Source organism: Bos mutus, chromosome 3 (genome assembly GCF_027580195.1).
Source record: "Bos mutus isolate GX-2022 chromosome 3, NWIPB_WYAK_1.1, whole genome shotgun sequence".
Classification (NCBI taxonomy): Eukaryota; Metazoa; Chordata; class Mammalia; order Artiodactyla; family Bovidae; genus Bos; species Bos mutus.
The window spans coordinates 95,544,922-95,569,852 of NC_091619.1; the positions used below are offsets into that span (position 1 = coordinate 95,544,922).

Here is a 24,931-nt window from a genome sequence, read left to right on the forward strand (position 1 = left end):
AGGAATCCAAAGAAGAGAGCTACTGTCCCTGGGAGAGTCAAGCAAGGCTTCATGGACAAGGGGCCGTTGGGCCTGTCAGTGAAAGATTAGCAAGAGATTACCGGGAGGGGAAAGGGAGGCAGAGCAGGCAACCTGCCTGTAGGAATACAGACACAGAAGCACAAAGAGGAGGACCTGCGTGTGCTGGGGCGGTTTGCAAGGCTAGAGAGTGAGGAGAGAGGCCACCGTCCATCCCCTTGGTGCTCTGGGCTGGCTGCCTGGGCTTCTTGTGTTTCTTTTTGTCTGCGTCGATTCATTGCATGCTTTCTTGTGGCAGGAATTTCAGTCTGGCCACACTCCTGGTGAGGAGGGAAGCCTTCATTGGGCCACTTCAGAGATCCGGTCTCTGCGTGATAAAAGACACTGTTTTGTCTCTTGGAGTTGTTCAGTTGTTTTTAAGAAAAGATTCTGTATTTTTCTGAAAATTTCTCTTTCCTTCTTTAGGACATGCACCCTGACTTCCATAAATATCTACTTTTAACTTCTAAATAGATAGGGAGATAATTTGGTGGATAATAAAAAGAATAGATTTGGGGCTTTTCAGCCTGAGGTCCATGGGTAAACAGCTGCCTTTGCCATGGGGCAGAGTTTAGCGGGAGAGTCATCCGGAAATTCTCTAACCCTCTTTGCTCCCTCCTTCCCTACCTATTTGAGAGGCTAAGCCTGGTAGGATCATAGTCCCCAGCTCAGAGATGAAGGGGGCTATGTGGGGCTTCCTTCCTGTGATAAGGGCGACTGCCTTACTGAACTGGAACTCCTGTAAGCATGGCCGGATGGCGGCTGTGGGCTTGTAACCAGAGCCTGGGTTTGAGTCTCTGCCCCTTTCTGCTGCATTACTCTGGACAAGTTACTTAAACTCCCTGAGCTTTTGTTCCCTCCTCTGTACAAAGAGAAGAGTAAGCTGCTATCCCTCCTCAACTTGCCCTCATCTTTGTCTAAGCTTCAGTTTCTTTCTCATCTCCAAATCTAAGATAAATCCCTCTGCCCTTCCTGGGTTGCATTTCCCTTCCTTCATCAGACTGAATATGTGGTAAGCCCTGAAGTGTTGCCCTAAGGTAGAGGAGACAGCCCCACAGCACAGCACCAGGCTCAGACTTTGGCTTGCACCAGCCTAGGTGAAGCAGCTCAGAATATAGAATAAAGGAAAAACTCATTTCCTCCCTGGTGTCTAGGAGGAAGCAAACTCCACACTAAATTATGTTCCAAATATGCCCTAAGGTAGTTTTAATTTTATTGGCACTGATTTTAATTTACTCTTTAGGCCCCTGTTGCAGAATGAGTCGTTGGCTGCTGGCAAGGGGACAGCCCTTCATCACTTGGTTTTGATTAAGGTTTGTAAGTTTGGAAGGAAAGAACAAAGATGCTGTCCTCTCGTTCTATTCTCAGTCCCAAAATTGTAATTAAGGGCCCTGCATTAGCAGCACACCCCCCTGCTCTGACATAGCCACACAAAAAAAGTACCTCATTTGACTGCTGGGAAAAAGTTCAGATACAGCTGTTCATTCATTTAATTCATTCATTCTCCCATCAATTCGTTGATTCACTTTCTATTCATTCTCCCACTAAACTTCCAGTGATAACCTACTATATACCAGGGCTTACTCTGGTCCTGTGAATTTAAAAAACCAAGAATGTATGGTCCCTTCCCTGAAAGAGTTCACATTCTAATGGGAGATGGAAATAAACAAAGCATGATAATGCCATGTCAGTGCCAGGAGAGAGACTTGTGAGAGCACACAGGAGGCTGTTCACTCATCCCTGAGGGATAAAAATGGCTATTTGAATCTATCTTTTTGTATGAGTCAGGTGAACAACTTTAGATGCTATAATAAGCAGTCCCCAAATCTCAATGGCTTAATACAGTAAAGGTTCATTACAGTCTGATGCAGGTCAAGTGACTTGTCTGGCAATTTTCCTCCCAGTGTTGACTCAGCGAACTACCCTTTTTCCCTATTACGATACCATTGGTTTTACATGCAGCTTCCATGCCCAAGAGCGAGAATTGGGCAATTGTATATGTGTTTGATGTGTTGATGGCCAGGCCTGGAAGCGGCACTTACTACCACTGCCCACATCCCTTTTGATCCCAACCAAATACCAAGGGAGACTGAGACATGTTGTCCAGGGTCCAGGAAAAGGATATGGAACTGTGAGCATCTCCTTAGTCTGCCTTAAGTCTTAAGGTTGTCTCAGGGTTACCCTGATAAAGAGAACTTGTATTTCAGGCAGAGGAGATATTCATTATGTGTAAATATGAAAATGAAAGTCACAAGCCTAGAGATTTGAAGTACTCAGGCAGCTCCATGGACTCAAGTATAGAGTATCAGACCAGAAGTTGTGAGAGCTGAGAGTAGGCAGGGGGCAAGGGCCAGATCATACAGGGCCTTTTATAATATACGAAGGGATTTGGAGTCTGTCCTGTGAGTGATAGGGAGGGATAGAGCAGTTTCACTTAAAGAAGCGCCATTATTTGTTTACATTTTAAAAGATTGCTCTGAAGCAGCAAGGAAACCGGGTCAGCAGCTATTGTAGTAAAACAAGAAAGAGATGATGGAATGGGGTCAGACTTGGTTCGTGTCCTCAATATGCTTATAGGCAGACAGACATACTTTCTAGCCATATTGCACTGACAAGTATATAAGTATATCTATACAGTACACAAGGATACCTATACAGTAACAAGTACTGACATCAAGGTCCAAGCAAGAAGCTCTTTGCGGAAGATGAAGGGATTTATTTTAACAGAAGTGAGTGAAGTCGCTCAGTTGTGTCTGAATCTTTGCAGCCCCATGGACTGTAGCCTACCAGGCTACTCCATCCATGGGATTTTCCAGGCAAGAGTACTGGAGTGGGTTGCCATTTCCATTTTAACAGAATGTGAGAAGAAATTATGGAAAGTTTAAGAAAGCTGTATCTCTTTTCTCTCATCCAACAGCCACTTATAAAGATGCAGAAATTGAGGTACAGTGAACAGCTGCTGCTGTTTATGGTTATAGATTATGTGAACATTAGAACCAGAGTTAGGAACTCTGCTTGCCTTCCTTGCTGTGTTCTAATGGACCAACGTGAGCCCATAGTGCCAGTTGAGGCACAAAACATAATTAAGATGGTGGTTACATTAGTATCTGTGGTCTTTGGTATTGCCAGAAAAGTGCTGAATATGTGCAATGAGGAAGAAAAAGAACTAGAACTTCAAGCTCAGACCCTATACAGGTTAATTTCCTGGACCCTTTTCTACTCCAGGTAAAATCTAGACTCTCAGACAGGGAAGAGATCTTAGAAACTAAATAATCTCTGGGTATTCCCTGATGCTCCAGTTGTAAGGACTCAGTGTGTTCACTGTGGTGGCCTGAGGTCAATCCTAGTCAGGAACTAAGATCCTACAAGCCATGCAGCATGGCCAAAAAAATTGGAGAAAATACATGATCCTTTAAATTTGTTGTGGAGGTACTAACCAGTGCAGTTAGACAAAAAAAGAAATTAGAAGCATAAAAACTTAAAAGAGGAGATAAAGTTACTAAGTATATATGATAAGATTGTTGTTGTTCAGTCGCTCAGTCATGTCCAACTCTTTGCAACCCCATGGACTTCAGTATGCCAGGCTTCTCTGTCCATCACCAACTCCCAGAGCTTGCTCAAATTCATGTCCATCAAGTCAGTGATGCCACCCAACGATCTCATCCTTTCCCAGGATGAGGGTCTTTTCCAATGAGTCAGATCGCATCAGTTGGCCAAAGAATTGGAGCTTCAGCTTCAGCATCAGTCCTTCCAATGAATATTCAGGACTGATTTCCTTTAGGATTGACTGGTTTGGTCTCCTTGCAGTCCAAGGGACTGTCGAGAGTCTTCTCCAACACCACAGTTCAAAATCAATTCTTTGGTGCTCAACTTTCTTTATGGTTCAACTCTCACATCCATATATGACTACTGGAAAAACCATAGTTTGACTAGATGGACCTTTGTCAGCAAAGCAATGTTTCTACTTTCTCATATGCTGTCTAGGTTGGTCATAGCTTTTCTTCCAAAGAGTAAGTGTCTTTTAATTTCTGGCTGCAGTCACCATCTGCAGAGATTTTGGAGCCCAAGAAAATAAAGTCTGTCACTGTTTCCATTGTTTCCCCATCTATTTCCCATGAAGTGATGGGACAGGATGCCATGATTTTTGTTTTTTGAATGCTGAATTTTAAGCCAGCTTTTTCACTCCCCTCTTTCACTTTCATCAAGAGGCTCTTTAGTTCCTCTTTGCTTTCTGCCATAAGAGTGGTGTCATCTGCATATCAGAGGTTATTGATATTTCTCTCTGCAATCTTTTTTTTTACACATTTTTTTAAATTAATTATTTTTTAATTGAAAGATAATTGCTGTACAGAATTTTGTTGTTTTCTGTGAAACATCAAAATGAATCACCCTAGGCATACATATGTCCCCTCTCTTGAACCTTCTTCCCACCTCCCCCATCCCATCCCGCTAGGTTGATAAGAGCCTCTGTTTGAATTCCCTGAGACATACAGCAAATTCCCATTGGCTATCTATTTTACATATGATAATGTAAGTTTCCGTGTTGCTCGCTCCATACACCTCAGCTTCTCCTCCCCTCTCCCTGTGTCCATAAGTCTGTTCTCTGTGTCTGCTTCTCCATTGCTGCCTTGAAAATAAATTCATCAGTACCATTTTTCTAGATTCCATATATGTGCGTTGGTATACAATATTTATCTTTCTCTTTCTGACTCACTTCACTCTGTATAATAGGCTCTAGGTTCATCCACCTCACTAGAACTGACTCAGATGTGTTCCTTTTTATGGCTAAGTAAGCTGAAACTCCAATGCTTTGGCCACCGGATGCAAAGAGCTGACTCATTTGAAAAGATCCTGCTGCTGGGAAAGATTGAGGGCAGGAGGAAAAGCGGATGACAGAGGATGAGACGGTTGGAAGGCATCACTGACTCAATGGACATGGATTTAGGTAGACTCCAGTAGTTGGTATTGGACAGGGAGGCCTGGCGTGCTGCAATTCATGGGGTCACAGAGTCAGACGACTGAGCGACTGAACTGAACTAAATCTTCTGAACTAAATATTGTGTATATGTACCACAACTTCTTTATCCATCATCTTTCAGTGGACATCTAGGTTGCTTCCATGTTCTAGCTATTACAAATAGTGCTGCAATGAACATGGGAGTACATGTGTATTTTTCAGTTTTGGTTTCCTCAGGGTATATGCCTCGGCATGGTTGCTGGATCACATGGTGGGTTTATTCCTAGTATTTTAGGAATGTCCATACCATCTTCCATAGTGGCGTATCAATTTACATTCCCACCAACAGTGCAAGAGCGTTCCCTTTTCTCCATTCCCTCTCCAGCATTTATTGTTTGTAGACTTTTGGATGCTGGCCATTCTGACCAGTGTGAGGTGATATCTCATTGTAATTTTGATTTTCGTTTCTCTAATAATGAGCAACTTTTCAACAACTGACCAAGGATTAATTTCCAAAATATATAAGCATCTAATACAACTCAATACCAGAAAAAAAAAAAGAACCCAATCAAAAAGTAGGAAAATGACCTAAACAGACACTTCTCCAAAGAAGACATACAGATGGCTCCCTGCAATCTTGATTCCAGCTTGTGCTTCATCCAGTCCGGCATTTTGCATGATGTAATCTTCATTTAAGTTAAATAAGCAAGGTGACAATATACAGCCTTGATGTATTCCTCTCCCAATTTGGAACCAGTCTGTTGTTCCATGTCCAGTTCTAACTGTTGCTTCTTGACCTACATACAGATTTCTCAGGAGGCAGGGAAGGCGATCTGGTATTCCCACCTCTTGAAGAATTTTCCACAGTTTGTTGTGATCCACACAATCAGAGGCTTTAGTGTAGTCAATGAAGCAGAAGTAGATGTTTTTCTGGAATTCTTGTTGTTTTTCTATGATCCAACAGATGTTGGCAATTTGATCTCTGGTTCTCCTGCCTTTCCTAAATCCAGCTTGAACATCTGGAAGTTCTCAGTTCACATACTCTTGAAACCTAGCTTGGAGAATTTTGAACATTATTTTGCTTGCTTGTGAGATGAGTGCAATTGTGCAGTAGTTTGAGCATTCTTTGGCATTGCCCTTCTTTGGGATCGGAATGAAAACTGACCTTTTCCAGTCCTGTGGCCACTGCTGAGTTTTCTAAATTTGCTGGCATATTGAGAGCAGCACTTTCCCAGCATCATCTTTCAGATTTTAAATAGCTGAGCTGAAATTCCATCATGCCATTAACTTTGTCCGTAGCGATGCTTCCTAAGGCCCACTTGACTTCACATTCCAGGATGTCTGGCTCTAGGTGAGTGATCACACCATCATGATTATCTGGGTCATTAAGATCTCTTTTGTATAGTTCTTTTGTGTATTCTTGCCACCTCTTCTTAATATCTTCTGCTTTTGTTAGGTTCACACTGTTTCTGTCCTTTATTGTGCCCATCTTTGCATGAAATGTTCCCAGGTATCTCTAATTTTCATGAGAGATCTCTAGTCTTTCCCATTCTATTGTTTTCCTCTCTTTCTTTGCATTGGTCACTGAGGAAGTCTTTCTTATCTCTCTTTACTATTCTTTGGAATAGCATTCAGATGGGTGTATCTGCATTCAGATGGGTGTATCTTTCCTTTTCTCCTTTGCCTTTTGCTTCTCTTCTCTTCTCAGCTATTTTTAAGGCCTCCCCAGACAACCATTTTGCCTTTTTGCATTTCTTCTTCTTGGGGATGGTTTTTATCACCGCCTCCTGTACAATGTTGCCAGCCTCTGTTCATAGTTCTTCAGGCACTCTATCTATCAATTCTAATCCCTTAACTCTATTTGTCACTCCTACTGTATAATCATAAGGGATTTGATTTAGGCCATACCTGGTCTAATATGGCCTAGTGGTTTTCCCTACTTTCTTCAACTTAAGTCTGAATTTTGCAACAAAGAGTTCGTGATCTGAGTCACGTCAGCTTGTTTTTGTTTTGTAGTCTTGTTTTATTGACTGTATAGAGCTTCTCCATCTTTGGCTGTGAAGAATATAAATCAATCTGATTTTGGTATTGACCATCTGGTGATGTCCATGTGTAGTGTTATCTCTTGTGTTTTGGGAGACAGCATTTGTTATGACCAGTGCATTCTCTTGGCAAAGCTCTGTTAGCCTTTGCCCTGCCTCGTAAGAATAAGAGGTCCCTCTTATTGACTTTTGAAGCATGTAAATCAATCAATATTATTCACTTCTGATTATTTAAAGTTGAATCACATCAGGTTCTAGGTGTCGGGATGGGGCAGTAGAAGCCAGTCCAGAATGGTTTTCCAAAGATCCAGGTTCTAATTCTTGCTCCTTCACTAACTCACTCCCAGCCCTAATCAGGCAACCTCCCCACCCTGAGATGATCTGCAAAAGGTCAGAGAAACTGGTTTCCAATAGAGCCCATACCCAGAGCTATAAACTGCGGTTTTTCCTTCCACATTTTTTAAGTCATCTCTCTACCGCCTCCTTTCCTCTGCAGCTCATCAAAAGCTCAGAGGAAAAAACAGACAATTGAAGAAAATAAAATTGCAAAGATGACTTTTATAGGGCTCCTGTTGAATCATTGTGTATTCCACCTTCAAAGCTGAAAATGATGAGTTTAATATCACACAGAGCTGTGCATCTTGTATCTCTCAGAAGGCAGTTTATGCCACCCAGAGAACTGGGAGCTCAGCAAGACACAATTTTTCACTCCAAGTCTGAGGCAAATGAAATGACAATCATCGGGCCCACATTCTAGAAGCAACATGGTTTTCATTTGGTCTTAACTTTGTTTGAAAGTGTCCCACAGAGGGAGGATTCTTCTAAGCATGGATTTTTCTTCTTTCCCAGGACTGAATGCTAGAAAGTGGATGGAAAGGTGGCCAGGTCTTGCCTTGGCTGTTTTAGTGGTGCTCACTGATGGTATTACATTAACTGTGCAAATGGGTCAGGAGACCTGGGTTTCAGTCCCAGTTAGGCCATGAACTTGGACAAGTCCCTTCCCCAGTGGAGGTCCTGCTACTCTCAGGAATGATTAATAGGTATAAATCAGACTGATATATAGGAAGAGAAAGTCAGATTTGAGAGATATTGAAATTCTAAGGGCCTGTGTGCTGCATGCATGCTCTGTTGTTAAGTCATGTCCTGCTCTTTGTGACCCCACGGGCCATAGCCCACCGGACTTCTCTGTCCATGGGATTCTCCAGGCAAGAATATTGGAGTGAGTTGCTATTTCCTTCTCTGGGGGGGTCTTCCTGACCCAGGTATCCAACGCAAGTCTCCTGCATCTCCTGCATTGGCAAGCAGATTCTTTACCACTGAGCCACCTGGAAAGCCCTCTGAGGGCCTGAGAGTTCTCCAGTTCCTGCCAGTCCATTTCAGTGTCTGAAGTTATCCCTCTGAGTGGTTTATTTAGTCATTCTGCATCTGGCTACTGAGCATCCTTCACAAACAGGCACTGGGTTCTTTCTAGACACTCTTTCTACTTTCAGGGAGCTCATAAATGAGAAGGTTAATAAATAATACTGTATCAAAGTAGGGAGTGCCTTAAATAGGGAGTGTGAGCAGAGAGCAGAGAAAGACTAGATACAATCATCTTTATAAATTGCAAGGTTACTTTTCCCATACACTACATACTACTGTGGAGTAGGTGTGGCATCATGAAATGAGGTTAAATAGAAGAATTAACTAAGATGTCCTATGTGAAGCTCCCAGAATGGAATCTGGCATGCATTAACTATGCAGTAAATGATAGTGATGACTGTTGCTGAGTTGGATTCCCACTAGAACTCTCCGAGGTTGGAATTAAAATACCCATTTTGAAAATAAAAATTTCAAAGAGGGTACATGATTTAGTTTACCCCAGACTCCCTCTGTTAGAAATGACCCAATTGGGGCAAAACCATTAGCAGGCCCAATATAAATAAACTAATGTTACCTGAAGGTATTTCTCATTAATCAGAGAAACAAATTCTGCTAAAGCCTTTAGTTATAAATGTGTTTACTGTTCTGGGTAGGTAGCATTACTTCAGAAGACCTCGAAAGAGGACTGTTAATGGTAGTGCTTGGAGACCTTGAAGACAGATGGTGTTCAAAATAAGGAGAAATTGATCCTCGCTGCTCTCAATCCCTCACATTGCTACAACTGAGTAGACAGAGGGCTAGCTCAAAAGGAAATGGGGTGTGTGTGTGTGTGTGTGTTTAAGGCAAACTCTGTGGCCCTGACATCTCATTTGCTATCCTTTCTCTCAACAGAAAACAAGCCTGGAGTTTTATATTGATATCCACGCCCACTCCACCATGATGAATGGTTTCATGTATGGCAACATCTTTGAGGATGAAGAGCGGTTCCAGAGGCAGGCGGTTTTCCCCAAGCTCCTCTGCCAGAATGCCGAGGACTTCTCCTACGTGAGTCAAGAGTTGGCTGTGATCCAGCCCCAGGTCCCCTCCCCAGACCAGCCCTCCTTCCCATTGCCACCCTGTCTTTCACTGAGTTAGATTTGCTTTAACATTCACAGAACACCTACTTGTGCTGTGTCTTGTGTGGGTAATAAAGACAGACATAAACAAGCCCTGCCCATGCCTGCAAGCAGCCCGTCACCTGTCAGTGAGGAAGACTCTTGGAAAAGATCGCACTTGCTTTGTCTGAGGAGCTAGCCTTTGTTTACCCGATCTGACTCCAGCTTTAACAAGAGAAGAAACTCACTGAGCACCTCCCAGAGTCAGGCTCTGGCCCTGGTGTCTGCTTTCACGGACCTCTGGCATTTGTTCTCTTTGTTGTTGTTGTCCGGTTGCCAACTTGTGTCCGACTCTTTGCGACCCCATGGACTGTAAGAGGCTCCTCTGTCCTCCGCTATATCCTAGAGTTTGCTCAGCTTCATGTCCATTCAGTCAATGATGCTATCTAACCATTTTATCCTATGCCATCCCTTTCTCCTTTTGCATTCAATCTTTCCCATCATCAGAGTCTTTTCCAAAGAGTCTGCTCTTCGCATCCTGTGGCCAAAGTATTGGATCTCAGTAACAGTCCTTCCAATGAATATTCAGGGTTGGAATGACTGGTTTAAGCTCCTTGCTCTACAGGCGACTCTCAAGAGTCTTCTCCACACCACATCTCAAAAGCATCAATTCTTTGGTGCACAGCCTTCTTTATGGTCCAACTCTTACATCCATACCTGACTACTGGAAAAACCATGGCTTTGATTATGGGCACCTTTGTCATCAAAGTAATGTAAATGGCAGTTACTAATTTAAGAACCATGCTGGGTGCTTTCATTTAATAGTCTATGTAACCCATCTTTATAGTAATCCTGCAAATTGGGATTCATATCAGACTTTTCAGATGAGGAAGCTGAGACGCAGAGGTGCTGTAAGATTCGCTAAAGGTCCCATAGCCTGACTCTCTTCTCCTTTTTCTGTCTCTCACAGTCTAGCACGTCCTTTAATCGGGATGCCGTGAAAGCAGGAACTGGCCGTCGCTTCCTTGGTGGGCTGCTAGACCACACTTCTTATTGCTACACCCTTGAGGTTTCCTTCTACAGCTACATCATCGGAGGCACCACAGCTGCTGTGCCCTACACGGAAGAAGCCTGTATCCTTGGCAGTTTCCCCTTTCCCCTCCCCAGCCCTGGGCCAGCTCACATCCAGCTGAGAGTACCCAGGTCTGCCAGGGTTTACCAGATGCCTCAGGAATCTGGTCTCCAACTCAGGTGAGGGCTGAGATCCTGGGGTGAGGATAGACGTGGCTGGTTCTGCTGGTATCATCTCTGGATTGTCCTATTTGCCTCCTGCCCTCCTAATGGACACCCCTCCCCATATGCCTCTGCTACACCTCAAGTCTTCCTCAGGTACCTGGACCCATGACTCACCCATACCTGTGCCTATCTCTCTTTCTCTCCTCTGCCCCCAACAACAGAGTGAGTCTTCCGTCATCTAAGGTATGTAAGCACACAGACCAGAAGCTCATCCCGAGCCTGCTGAGGAAGACCTTGACTCGGTCTTGAACTCCTCTTTCTCACCCTGAATATATCTCTGTTTTAGGTTTTTAAATTTTGTTTTTTTTTTAATTTTTATTGAAGTATAGTTGATTTACAATGTTGTGCCAATCTCTGCCATATAGCAAAGTGGCTTGTATAGATACACATTTATGCATTCTTTTTTAAAGTATTCTTTCCCATTATAGTTTATCCCAAGAGACTGCATATAATTCCCTGTGCTATACAGTAGGATCTTGTTGCTTATCCATTCTAAGCGTAATAGCTTGCATCTACCAATGCCAAACTCCTAGTCTATCCCTCTCCCTCCTCCACCTTCTTGGCAACCACAAATTTGGTCTCTAGGACAAGTCTCTTTTTACCTTCTATCTTTCTGTCCTCCAGCTCCCTCCCCTTCTGTTCTTTCCACTCACTGCTTTCTCTTTTGCCTGTCCCCACCTTGTCCCATCGCCTTCTGTCTCTCCCTCTTGCTTCATTTGATGTGTTCCTCCCTTCCCTCCTCTATTTTCTCCCCCTCCCCACCCTCCTTTCCTGTCTCTCTCCCCTCAGCCTCCTTCCCATCTTCCCCACCTTCCCTACCTTTTCCCACTTGTCCTCTGAGCATCTTTCTCTCTGCCTTTGCATTTCCTTTGCCAACTCACTTTTCCTCTTGGCTTACTCATAAAATGTCCACAAGAACCCCCAAGTGTGTCATGATCAAACTAGAGGTCGCCTTCTAGCTTGCTTGATTTTTTAGGAATTGTTTAGTAATTCTAGGTTCCTGAGTGTTGATTTTCATTTCAAGGTCACTAAATAAGGGGTTGTGACTGACTGTGACAGCTTCTGCTTATCTTTACCCTTTTGTTTTGGATTGACCCATGTCTCCTTTCTGAACACTTAGTTTCTCGGAGAAAGAATTATAGTTGATGGAGAAGAAAGGAAAAGGATGATATTAACTCTCTGTGTACAGACTCTGTTTCCCCAGAAGTGGGCATCCTCCTTTCAACCATGGGGAGAGTTTATGGAGTTCTCACCACACTCTATTCAGGAAAGCTTCCTTTCTGGTCAAGACATGACTTGGCACTAGTCCACACTATCCGTTGCACCCTCATGGCTCAGGAATGAACAGTGACCTAGCAGGGAACATGGAGGGCAGGGTGATGGCCTCAGAGGGAGGGGAAAGTAGTTAGCAGACCAGGTGTTAGACCAGTATTCTAGATCCAGCACAACAATGTAGAGATCATGGTAAGAACGGCAGGAGAGTCCCCTCACAGTCACCTTGAAGTCTGCTTTAATGACCACCTGACTCATAGACCAGTGGAGCAGGCTCTACTCTATCTCAGAAGACCCTTGCTTTCCAAAGTTCTGGCCATCTCTATGTGCCACAGTGCAACCCTCCCCCCACCACACACACACACACACACACAGACACACACAACTTGATGGTGTGCAGCACATGGCTTCTCCTGGATCTGCTAACTGCTGTGCTCCACACCTAGACACATCCCACACTGCCCCTGACTAGCTCACCTTTGATGTCAGGGCAAAGGAAATAGAAGGACTTGCCTGGAAGAAGAGTTTGAGCATTTGCACCTAAGGGATCCCACATGTGACTCATCTCAGTGAGATGAGGGTCCCTCCAGAGGAGGCCTGTACTTAGTTTGTGGCCAACATCTGATGTCCAATGTGATGGGTTCTCCTACTCTATGTCAGCACCTCCAACATACCTTTGTGTTGGAAGCAAATGAATTTCTTGGCAGAATGTCCCTCCCTTGGCCTAGACCCAAGGTTTCCTCCTCTCAACACCCAACCCTTGTTAGTAGACCATTAGTGCATTCTAGGAATCCTACTAAGCACTGGGGTAAAATATTGACCAAGAAACCATGGGCCCTGACTCATAGAACTTCTGGTCTACTTGGGAGCTGGATAAAGGAAAAGGACACTTATAGTCTGTATAGTAAGTCTTGTTGTGGAGGAATCCCAGGGAGCCACGGGAAATGTCCATTTAAAAATATATGCACCACCATGTGTAAAACAGATGGCCAATAGGAAGCTGCTGTATGGCACTGAGAGTTCAGCTCATGCTCTGTGATGACCTGGAGGGATGCGATGGGGTAGAGCGGAAGGCAAGAGGGTGGAGATACATGTATACACACAGCTGATTCACATTGTTATACAGCAGAAACTAACACAAAACCGTAATTATACTCCGATTAAAAAATGAAATACACAGTGAGTGTCTGCCATAAGCCAGGTAAAGTTCTTGTATTAATAGCAGTGAACATCCTGAAGACAAAAATATCTACCCATAGAGGTTAAGAGGAGGCTGAAACACTGTTTCAGTAGGTCAGGGAAGTCTTCACAGCAGAAGTGACATCTAAACCGACTTTTTAAAACTGAACAGAAATTAGGCAGATTGCCTGGGGTGGGTTGTTGGAGGGATGGCATCTGAGACAGAGAGGGAAGGAAGGAAGGTGGGCTGTAGGAGCTGTGACAGGTGCATTATGGCTGAAGGACTGCAGATGCAGGAGATGAGACCAAAATGGCAGCCTGTGAGGAATTTGATCTAGAAGGAACATGAAGGCCATCGAGAGCAGTAGAAGGGCTTTAAAGAGCAGTGGGAAGCCTCTGGCTGCAGTGGGAAGGACAGATGAGAGAAGGCTGTAGGCAGGGGCATGCTGGGAGCTGTTATGACAATCCAGCTGGGAGATGACTCAGGACTAGACTCGAGTGGTGCTGTGCAATGTTTAGAATGTGGAACTGGGAAGACTTGGTGTTGGTGGGGACCAGGAGATAGTGACTGGAAGGAGTGCAGGGCGGTGGGTAGTGAGACAGAGCAGAAGCTGAGCAGGCCACCATGCTGTTGGAGCCACCTAGTCTCATCTGCCATCCAGGGGACAAGAAGAGGAACCTGGAGTTTCTCCAAGGACATGCAGGCCGAGTCAACACATACAAGCATGATTTAACCTAGTTCTTGTTTGAAATGCATTAAAAAAAAAAAAAAGAGCCTTCATCTCCTAACAGAGGGAGACTTCAGACAGACAGATTGTGATCCTTGTTGGCTGTTGGCTTCGTGTCCCAATCAGAAAAAGAAATTACATGGTCTGATAGGAATGGCAATATGGTCTGGGAGGATGTCCTCCAGACTGGGAGTCAGGAGACCTGGATCTGATGACAACACCATCATCGTCCCCGAGCATGCCCTTCAGCAAGTCCTCCAAGCTCTCTGAGGCAAGCTGTGTCTCCTTCACAAAGGCACCAAGAGCCTTCCTGCTTTCTTGACCCCAGCAATGGGAACTCAACAGATACTCGTGAAAAGAGAGCAGACTTTCCACTTAGACAAATCAGGTTTGAATCCAGGTTCAGACGGTCACTGGTTGCGTTACCTTGGGCGAATTACGTAACCTCACTGCACCTCAGTGCCCTTGTCTGTAGCAGGAGGACCTAGTTAATACTTAACCTCACCGAGTTGCATGGATGTTAAATGAAATAATGTACAGGAGTGTGCACCTTAGGCTTTAAATATTAAGCCAACTCATTGGAAAAGACCCTGATTCTAGGAAAGACTGAGGGCAGAAGGAGAAGAGGGCGACAGGGGATGAGATGGCTGGATGACATCACTGATGCAATGGATATGAACTTGGGCAAACTCTGGGAGATAGTGAGGGACAGGGAGGCCTGGCTGCAGTCCATGGGGTCTCAAAGAGCCGGACACAACTGGGTGACTGAACAACAACAACAATCGATTAGAACATTGTAACTGTAAATGAGGACTCACATTTGTGTAAAAGAAAACAGTTGGGGCTGTTAGACCAAGAGGCTGGGGTTGTGCTGGTAAGGTTCATGGGGCAAAGGGTCTTGGTGGGGTCGCCACAGTTGAGAACCTAGACCTCAGAACAGCATCTGACTCACACAGTGAGTGGGCATGTGAGATTCCCATGGTGAAGTTTTCTTATGTCTGTCATCTAGAGTGTCCCCTTCCCAGCCTTGGGAACCACAGAGGCCACATTAGCTATCAGAAGATGCTAAGTGAGAGAAAGATCAGGGAAGGGCGGGGAAGGCGGGGAATCCTGAGGGATATCTCACCCAGGCCCACAACAGTGTCCACCTCCTCACACTCCAGACCATATGTATCAATGTTAGTCGGTGTTAGTCGCTCAGTCGTGTCTGACTCTTTGCAACTCCATGGACTATAGTCTGCCAGGCTCCTCTGTCCATGGAATTCCCCTGGCAAGAATACTGGAATGGGTCACTATTTCCTTTTCCAGGGGATCTTCCTGACCCAGGGACCAAACCTAGGTTTCCTGTATTGCAGGCAGGTTATTTACCATCTGAGCCACCAGAGAAGCCCAGAACATATGTATCTGTCAGCTTAATTTCTCTCTCTGGAAAAGCCCCAGCTAAACATTACCAAGCTCTTGCTCTCTGACTCTCCTCCTCTACTATATCAGGATAATATAGCAATGGACACAGACAGTCACTGATGCTTCCCTAGCTGTGTGACCTTGGGCTGGTTACCTCACCAATCTGAGCCTGTCCCCCTATTTATAATATCAAAATAATAATACTGATTTTGCACAGTTATCAGAGGAGTGCAATGATACAAATCCCCTGGCCTGCATGACATCTGATAGGTACTCAACAAATGTTCTTCTGTCCCCAGTTTTCTCAGCCCCATGCAGACTGCATGACTTTGCTTCCAAAGATTATCCTTTAACCAGATGATCTTGAAAGCCAGCAACCGAGCTCGAATCTTTTTTTTTTTTTAAAAATTAATTAACTAATTTTTTAATTGGAGGATAATTGCTTTACAATGCTGTGTTGGTTTGAATCTTGATTCCATTGTTATTACTGGGTAGCTTAAAGCAGGCCCTGTCCTTTTTCTTAGGCTCAGTGTCTGATATTTCTAACCTGTCAGAGCTGCAGAATGAAATTATGTGTGGACTTGCCTCTATTCTGGTCCCTTCCAGCCCTGATATTCTAAGATTTTGCTGATTCTAAAACTAAAATTTTATAATTCTCTGCTTAGATGAAATCTTGATATCAAGAATCCACAGTTGTGACATATGTGAGTCTTAAGATTAAGTGACTCCTTAGGCATGAGTTTCAATCCCACAGGGAAAATCAGTACGAAAGTGTCCTAGATGATTGATCAAGCCAAGACGATAGCTACTTTCATTCTTTAGTTAAAGGGCTCTTAATTGAGGGGTTTATAGATGGGCTTTAGGAAAAGCTTATGAGCTGTCTAAAATTTATGCGAAACTGTGGGTAAAGATGCAGAGTTCATTTTCTGGGAGGAAGATGGATAACTTTCAACAGAATCTAAAAGAAAGCCATGCTTAGCGTCTGCTGCCCTGGCTGGTGGCCTCTGTCCAGACCATGGCAAGAACACAGCTCTGGTCAGTGTTGCAGGTGTGAGTTCTGCTTTGGATCTCTCTAGCTTAGGGCCCTAATTAGTTATTTAACCTCAGTTCCCTCATCCGGAAAGCGAGGATAATGATTATTTACCCAAGGCAATGGCACCCCACTCCAGTACTCTTGCCTGGAAAATCCCATGGACTTAGGAGCCTGGTAGGTAGGCTGCAGTCCATGGGGTCACTAAGAGTCGAACACAACTGAGCAACTTCACTTTCACTTTTCACTTTCATGCATTGGAGAAGGAAATGGCAACCCACTCCAGTGTTCTTGCCTGGAGAATCTCAGGGACGGGGGACCCTGGTGGGCTGCCGTCTATGGGATCGCACAGAGTTGGACACGACTGAAGTGACTTAGCATAGCATAGCATAGGGTTGTTCTGAGGGTTACATGGGAGAAAGCAGATAAATAACGGGGCATTTACTCAGTGCTGTTAAATATTAGTTCCCTCGCCTCCCTTCCCATGGTTTGTTGTTTTTGTTGTTGTTGTGAAATGTTAAATTCCTGAGAATTTGGGGCCATTCTTCAGCAAACCTTATTTACATTTTATTGGCCTGCCAAGTCATAAATATGCTCTGTTCAAACAATTTTTTAAAAAAGAGAGAAAGAAAGGCTAAACTGGAATCATAAAATAACCCAGAGTTTCTCTGGCCTTTGTTTATGGTCTGGTTTCAAGCCAAAAGGAAATAGCTCTTTGACATATGGATGAGAAAAACATTGGAACAGAGACTGAGGGTCCTTAGTAGACTGTTTTCCACACACACTTATAGCTGTGGGCACTTTGAAATCAGAAAATGCTGGCTCTAGGAGAAGGAAATGGCTGTGTAGCCAAGAGAAAATGCAGAGATTTAGAATTCAGTTAGTTGTCTTGGTCTCAATTCACAGCCCACTCTGTGCCTTGCACAGGTTCTCTGAAGCATATGGCAGACATTGGAGATACCATTTATTTACTCATCCATCACGTGAAACTCACTAGACACTAAAAATAGGGAGATGAATAAGGCATGGTCCCTGCCTTCAAAAAGGAGACAGTTTTGAGAGGAGAGGAAGCAGCAGAGAGGGGTAAATGATCAGCCAGAGGGAAGCTCTGCTGGCTCGTGACTCCCATGGGAGCTCTGTAACCATGCAGGAGTGCTGGGGAAGAAGAGGGAAGAAAGACTTCCTGGAGGAAGAGAAACTAGGTCTCAGACCTCCAGAATGGCTGTGATGCAGGCAGGAGAAGAGGGTGAAGGCGCCTTCCTGGCAGAGGGAGACATAAAGGAGAGAGCCCAGATTCCAGAGAGAGAATGTACATCCAAAGTATTGGAAGGTAGGAAGTTGGTTTGGGCTAGAAACAGGAAGTGATAAATAAATATGGGCAGAACCAGACCATGAATAGAAGGGAAAAGATTTGTGAACTGTATAACAGGAATATTAAACAAGCTGTACACACAAGGTACAATTATGAAATATGTTTTATCTCCCGGTTGACCCCGCAGATAGATGCATATGTGTTCTACATCTAGATCTAGAGATATAACAGCTCTTGCAGATCCCGTGACTTCCCAGCCACTCTCAGGAAATTAAAAGTTTTCTAATTAATTCTGGTCACAAGACAGTCTCAGTTCAGCAATGACTATGTCTGGTCCAATCAAAGTCATTGAGCCTTTTCAAAGCTAAAACCTTCCCATCCTCTAGCTCAGGCCTCAGACAGGTGCTCAAGGTGACTCCTGTTTCCCTGGCTTGACTTCCAGACCTTTACCCCATCTGGCTAACCCCAGATGTTTACCCCTCTGAGGTTGAGCAGGATCAGGGAAAAGGGGAAAGGGAAGGGAAGGTCTTCGGGGACGAGTGCTCCCAGAGAGGACCTGGGCAATGCCTATGAGCTTCCTCAGACACATCAGCCCCAGGGCTAGAGAGCTGCTGATAGGGGCAAGGGTTCCCTTGTTCATGGATCCCACCTCAGTCTCTGGTGGTCTGGTGGTTCACCTCCACTGGGACACTATGCCCTCTAGTGGCCCTCTTGTCTAAAGGAGAGCTAAAGTTTACAAATCTGGTTTTCTGGTTTCGTTGTCCAAGTCCTGCCTGGTAATTTCACATATATGTGGGATCTGAAAAAATTGGTATAGATGATCTTATTTACAAGCCATAAATAGAGACACAGATGTAGGAAAAAAACATGGGTACCAAAGGGGAAGGCAAGGATGGGATGAACTGGGAGATTGAGATTGACATATATACACTATTGATACTATGTATAAGATAGATAACTATTGGGCTTCCCTGGTGGCCCAGACAGTAAAGAATTCGCCTGCAATGCAGGAAACATGGGTTCAATACCTGGGTTGGGAAGATCCCCTGGAGGAGGGCATGGCAACCCACTCCAGTATTCTTGTCTGGAGAATCCCCAAGGACAGAGGAGCCTGGTGTACAGTCCATGGGGTCACAAAGAGTTGGACATGATGGAGTGACTAAGCACATGTGTAAGCACCTGTAGAGCACATGGAACTGTACTCAGTGGAAGGAAATCTGAAAAAAAGGGGGGTATATGTGACGTATAGCAGAATATATATGTTAAGTGTAGCTGTACAGTAGACCCTAACACAACACTATTAAAACAGCTATACCCCAATAAAAATTTATAAAAAAGAATCAACAACAACAAAAAAAAGTGGTATCTACAGACTTGAGATCTCAGCTAAAATCAAGACTAGTACAGTTCCATCTTAATAGCATGTTCCAATATCTAGCTGGTAGAATTTCTATTGATTGCCTGGGTAAGGGAAGAAATCAAGGAAGATGCCCAGTTTCCTGACTTGAACAACATGGTAGATGGTGGGGCCAGTCATTCAAATACAGAGTATTAGAGAAAGGAGTTGGAGAGCGGGATATTCTGAGCTCGATTTGGACTGTGTTAACTGTAGGGGGCTCATGTGACATACAAACGGAGATGTCTGATAGGCAGATGGGTCTGTGGGTCAAATGTTCTGGGGAGATACCTGAGCTTCAGACAGACTTTTCAAAAGCTACCGTAGAGTCATAATGAAGGAAGTTATTTTCTTGGTGTGCACACACAAGGTGGATTTTCCTTTAAGTTGGTAAAATGAATGCTGGGCTGGGAGTCACGATCCCAGTTCCAGGATGGCTTCTGCCTCTCCCTGCTCTCATAAAGCTGTGTGGCCTTGGTTAAATCACTTTACTTCTCTGGCTAAAGCCTGTAGGTAGACCCTCAGTGAGTGAATGAATGAGGGAATGAATGAAATGGAAGCAGACCTCACCAGCATCTGCTAGCTGGCTCACTAATAGAACAATGAGTTACCAGAATATGTATGTGAGCTGGGGTGGTTAGCAGGAGGAGAGGGGTACTTCCTTAATTTTCTTTCTTGGGGATGAGGCTTCATTTTTTAGGCAGAAGAATAGAAAGCAGTCAGGTCTGACTTGATGGGTGGCACAGAAACACACCCAGGTACTTCTCAGTTCCTGTTTTTGATGGCTAATATCAAGCCTTTGTTAAGATTCATAAACAAACAAACAGAAAACACTTCAACAAGAAGGCTTTGGTAACAGGAGACTAAATGGGACTGAAACCGGTTGGATTTGTTTTTCCACCTCCATGCAGACAGGGACTAGAATTTGGTCCTTAAATATGAATGCTTACTGAATGACTGGCAGAGTAAATGAACGACTAATAGTAGAAGTAATCATGGTAAAAATAATAATGTTGCTTCATGAGATGACTCAGGCTCCCTGCATTGGAGGATTAGCTTGCCATGTAGATTTGGGGAATTCATTTCCCTTTGGGTTCAAATTTTTCTATCTTTAGGTTAGAAATTGAAGATCTCCAAGTTTATTTCTAAATCATTAGATAAGTAGGTAGATAGATAGACAGACAGACTGACTGACAGTCAGATACAGAAAGAATCATTTGATTTTTGACCTTTGAGATAAGTCCCTTTTACATATAGGAAAAGTAAAGCCCAGGAAAGTCAAATAATGTGCCCCAGGCTGCTCTCTCAGTTCTGCCTGGTGGACTTTGTCTTACTTTTTCCCCTACTCTGCCATCAGCCCAGTTTCCCTCTACTTCCAGGAGGACAAAACCCTACAGAGCCTGGGACCCACTAGCCAGCTCTTAACCACCCTATAGCCTCGCTGCATGTAACCCCCCACCAGGCTGGACATATTTGTAGTTTCCCATCATCTGGACGACAGCAGCTGAGCTGCCTTGCTCTTCATGAATCCTGCCTTGACCTTTCTGCCTCCCGCCTGCAGAGTCAAGTGCACCTTCTGCCCAGGGCTGGAAAACCTAAATGTCACTACCTTCCCCCAGCCTCCCTCATCCCCCTAAATGAGGTTTCTAAGGGTTTTATCTGCTGTTGTCAAGTTTATAGTCGTAATTCGAAATGCTGTTAATATTACTGACAGCAGAGAGCTACAAATTACAAAGTTGTAAAGTTACTTTACGGTGATAACTGTCAGCCTTCACTAGCGGCACTGCAAGGCTCCATGGAAACCAAGTTGATGATAAAAAGAATTGATATTGTCTCAGGATTATGACTGTTAGCTAATGGCTGGAGAAATCCTGGCTGGTTCTTAAGTAACTTGAACATGTTTGTTTCTATTCATGTTCACTTGCACACTTATATATACACTTACTTGTGTTTCTATTATCTTATTGTACAAATGTAGGAAGAAGCACCAAAATAGGAGGACTTTACCCTAAATCTGTTCTAGCCATTTGCAGATTTGGGTCTTTGACCAGCCCTAATGACACTGAGTGGGGCTACCTGCCACACTGTAGGTATTTAATAAATAATTGTTGAATGGATGAATGCCTAGAACACTTAAAGGGCTTAGGCAATATTAAGAACAAAGGTATTGAAAAAAATCTGTCTTTACAGTAAACCAAGAAAACGAAAGCAGTTGTGGAAGTACTGATTTGGGGGAATGAGATTTCCTGTGTGATAAGATGGTTTAGGCATCTTAATTCACACTTAATACTATTAAGCTTGGTATTAGTCCACAAGGCAAATGTATCAGCCCCCACACCCACCACCCACTGCTCTCCTGCCAAAACTGATGTCGACTGGCTGCATTAATAGCAGCAATTGTTGGGAGCGAGGAGGTGCTGTCCTTTCTTTGCCCTGTTGTGTCAGGGGCCCCTGGAGCCCGGGCTTGATTACTGCCCACTCCCCACCTATTCAGGCCACTGAGAAAATGGTGCATGGCCTCTGAAGAACTAGAATGGGAGGGAAAGCAAAACTGGGTTTAACATCTGTCCAGACTTGCCTGAAACTGAGGGGTTTCCTGGGACAGGGAACTCATGGTGTTAAAGCCAGGACAGACCTAGGTAAAGCAAGATGGTTGTCACCCTACCGTATTATGGCCTAGGAGGAACTGGCCAGGGAACTGGGGATATTCTCCTTGAAAAGAAAACATCCAGCCTCTTTGCTTTGATCAAATTCTCAAGAGTCCTCAAGGAGCAGAGGGAGTAGTCTGTTCTATGTGCCCCTAGAGGTCAGAATGAGAGCCAGAGCAGGTAGCTCCAGTTTGAACCTCTACCTGGAAGGGCCCACTTACTGAGTGCTTATTATCCTCCTGGCCTGGTTTCTGGGGATGCCAAGAAGAGTGGCAACAGCCTCTGCTGGAGAAGTTCCCCAGGTGGTTGGTGAATAGGCAAGAGAGTAACTGCAGTACTTGTGTTGTGACAGAGGGGGTGCAGAGGGGGCAAGAAGGGGCACTGACCTGAAAGAGTCTTGTGGACTGCAAGAGCGATGTGTGCAGAGTCCAGGCACCTGGAGAGCTGCTTCCTTCCTCTGGACAAGTCCAGGCCTTGGGGTGCAAGCTGGGGAGTGAGAAACAGTGAGGCTGGAGAGGGCTGCAGGACCCAGCCAGCGAAAGGCAAACCAGGGTTGCAGGGAGAGGACACGACGGGGTGGGGTGTGGGGACGGTCAGGGGAGGCAGGCGAGTGCTATCGACAGATGTGCGCCACCTCAAGTTACATCCTCTGCCCAGCTTCCCACCACTCCTTTCATCTTTAAAAGCATGTACCCGCTGGACACAGGCTGTGGAAGAAAATCAAGTCAAAGAATCCCCCCACTTTCCTGATTTTCCAAGGGAACCAAGAGTTCCCGTTTCTCTGATCATTTCATCTGACTAGAGGTTTGTTGTTGTTCAGTCACTAAGCCATGCCCACCTCTTTACGACCCCATGAACTTCAGCACACAAGGCTTCCCTGTCCTTCACTATCTCCTGGAGTTTGCTCAAACTCATGTCCATTGAGTCAGTGATGCCATCCTATAGTCCATGTGGTCGCAAAGAATCGGACGTGACTGAGTGATCAGCACCTCCACTGTCACTGACCAGAGGTTTGGGGGTTATCTTACTGGCATCACTGGGCAGTGGACAGTGTTCTTATGTGAGACTCTTGAGCTGTGGATTTTGTTAATCTGCTCTTTGCCACTGATTTGCTGTGTGAAGCTGAGCAGATCACTAGCCCTCCCTGCATCCCATTTTCCCATCTGTGGAATGAAGGGTTTGGACAAAGGACCCCCGTCCTCCAGGCCTCATTTAAAGGACCTGTTGAGTTTAGGTCTAACTCATGTTTATCAAGTACACAGCCATCCCTAGGATTTTGTCAACTCCCTGTGGGCACAGGCCATTCACCACAGGTCCACCAACCCTCCCATTCTTCCAGAAAGACCTGGAACCAGCACCTTAACTCTCACTTCCCAAGCAGCAAAAGCTGCATGCCCGGCGGGACACGCTGCCTGTCTGGGGTTTCTTATCCATCAATATTTTCCTCAAGATGATAAATGTCCTGCCAATAAGAGGAGGCAGCTGCCAACCCTGTCTGAGACAGGGCCTGTAGCTGAAGTCGCAGCCGTGCCTGGCGTGCTGATGTGTCTGGAGAGGCAGGAGGTGGGAGTTGTGGCTGGGAAGATGAAAGACAGAACTTAGAGAGAGGAGGAGGTTAGGACCACTGCTCTCAGTCTATGCAGATTTTGCCATGAGTCAGTGGAGATGAGAGAGGAGACAGAGTATGCTAGGATTTTAGTTCAAAGCAAAATATTTTTACAGCATTTACAGAGCTCCTACAGGATGCTAAGCTCTGATTAGACCATCAGGAAGTGAACAACCCTTATCTGTGTATAAAGTGCATTCAGAACCATCATCTTGCTTGATTCCACCAACAATTCAGAGAGATGAGTATTATTGTTTTTATAAACAAGAGGGGAGCATGCTGTCCTTGAGTGCTTATTCTAAGCCATGACCAGTCCCCGGCTCTAAAAGTACAGAAACAGATGGAAGAAGCCTGCTCGGTTGACACAGTCTATAGGAGATGGGGCAGTCCACTCCCAGAAGCTTGAATTTGTTTCTTCTGATATCAAACTTAAATCTGAGTGCCCCACTAGAGTACAGTTTCTCTGATGAAATCAGCCATGTGATCAAGGAGCTAATTACAGCTGAGTTGTAACTAAGAGACGCCTTTGTTCCATAAGAGGATGAAGAGAGCCTGGCCTTTGGAGCCAGGTTCACCTGGGTATAGATCTTGGCTCTGTTACTTACTAGTTGTGTGACCTTGGGCAAAAGACCTGCTCTCTCTCAGACTGACTTTGCCTGTCTATAACAGTGATGGTTATGCTACTTACCTCATAGGCTTGTTTCAAGCAGATAGAAACAAAAAATTCTCAGGTGCCTCATATAGTAGATTACCTGGAACATGGTATGCACTCGATAAATGTTATTATTACTGTTTCTAATCAAGTACTGAATTACATGAATTCTAAGTAATGAGCATCTGGGCTATAAGGAAGAAGTGACATCAGTGCAGGCTGGACATTTCATGAAACTCCCAGGAAGGTTCTTAAGATTCTAAAAAGGTTCCTAAGATTCTTAAACAGCAGTCCTCCTAAAAGTGCGTCTGAAGTTCTCACATATCCCAACAGAGTCAGACTTCATCATCTGGACTCATGTGCACAGTTAAGAACTTTTCATCAGGACAAAGTCATTACTGATGAGGCTTAGTCTGTGGTCAGGATGTGGGACTGAGAGCAAGACTCAGGATGTGACAAGGTGAGGTATTTGGAGAACATATGTCAGCATGGACTCCCCTGGTGGCTCAGGTGGTAAAAAGCCTGTCTACAGTGTGGGAGACCTGGGTTCGATCCCTGGGTTGGGAAGATCCCCTGGAGAAGGAAATGGAAACCCACTCCAGTATTATTGCCTGGACAATTCCATGGATGGAGGGCCCTGGTGGGCTATGGTCCTCAAAGAGTCAGACGTGATTAAGCAACTAACACACAGCCCTATGTAAGCACTCCTTAATCCTGATGTTGAGGAAACAGTAACATGTTTGGGTTCTTCTCATGGAAAGTAAAGACTGGAAAGTGCCATTATTTTTTTTTTTTTCCTTTTTTTATGTGATCACAGACAAGGGACGCTCCATCTCGGTGCCTCGGTCTTCCTGCTGTTGCCCGCCTTGTGCATGGTTGTGCAATCAGATGGCGGA

General features: G+C 44.6%; 1 protein-coding gene across 1 annotated transcript in view; it reads left to right on the forward strand.

The window, feature by feature from the left end:
* Positions 1-24,931, forward strand: part of AGBL4 (AGBL carboxypeptidase 4) — a 1,467,493-nt gene that overhangs the window by 1,409,405 nt on the left and 33,157 nt on the right. Inside the window, exons 10-11 of the mRNA XM_070364879.1 lie at positions 9,310-9,462; positions 10,483-10,645. Of these exons, the coding sequence (XP_070220980.1) occupies positions 9,310-9,462; positions 10,483-10,645 (316 nt within the window). The remainder of the gene's footprint in view (positions 1-9,309; positions 9,463-10,482; positions 10,646-24,931) is intronic.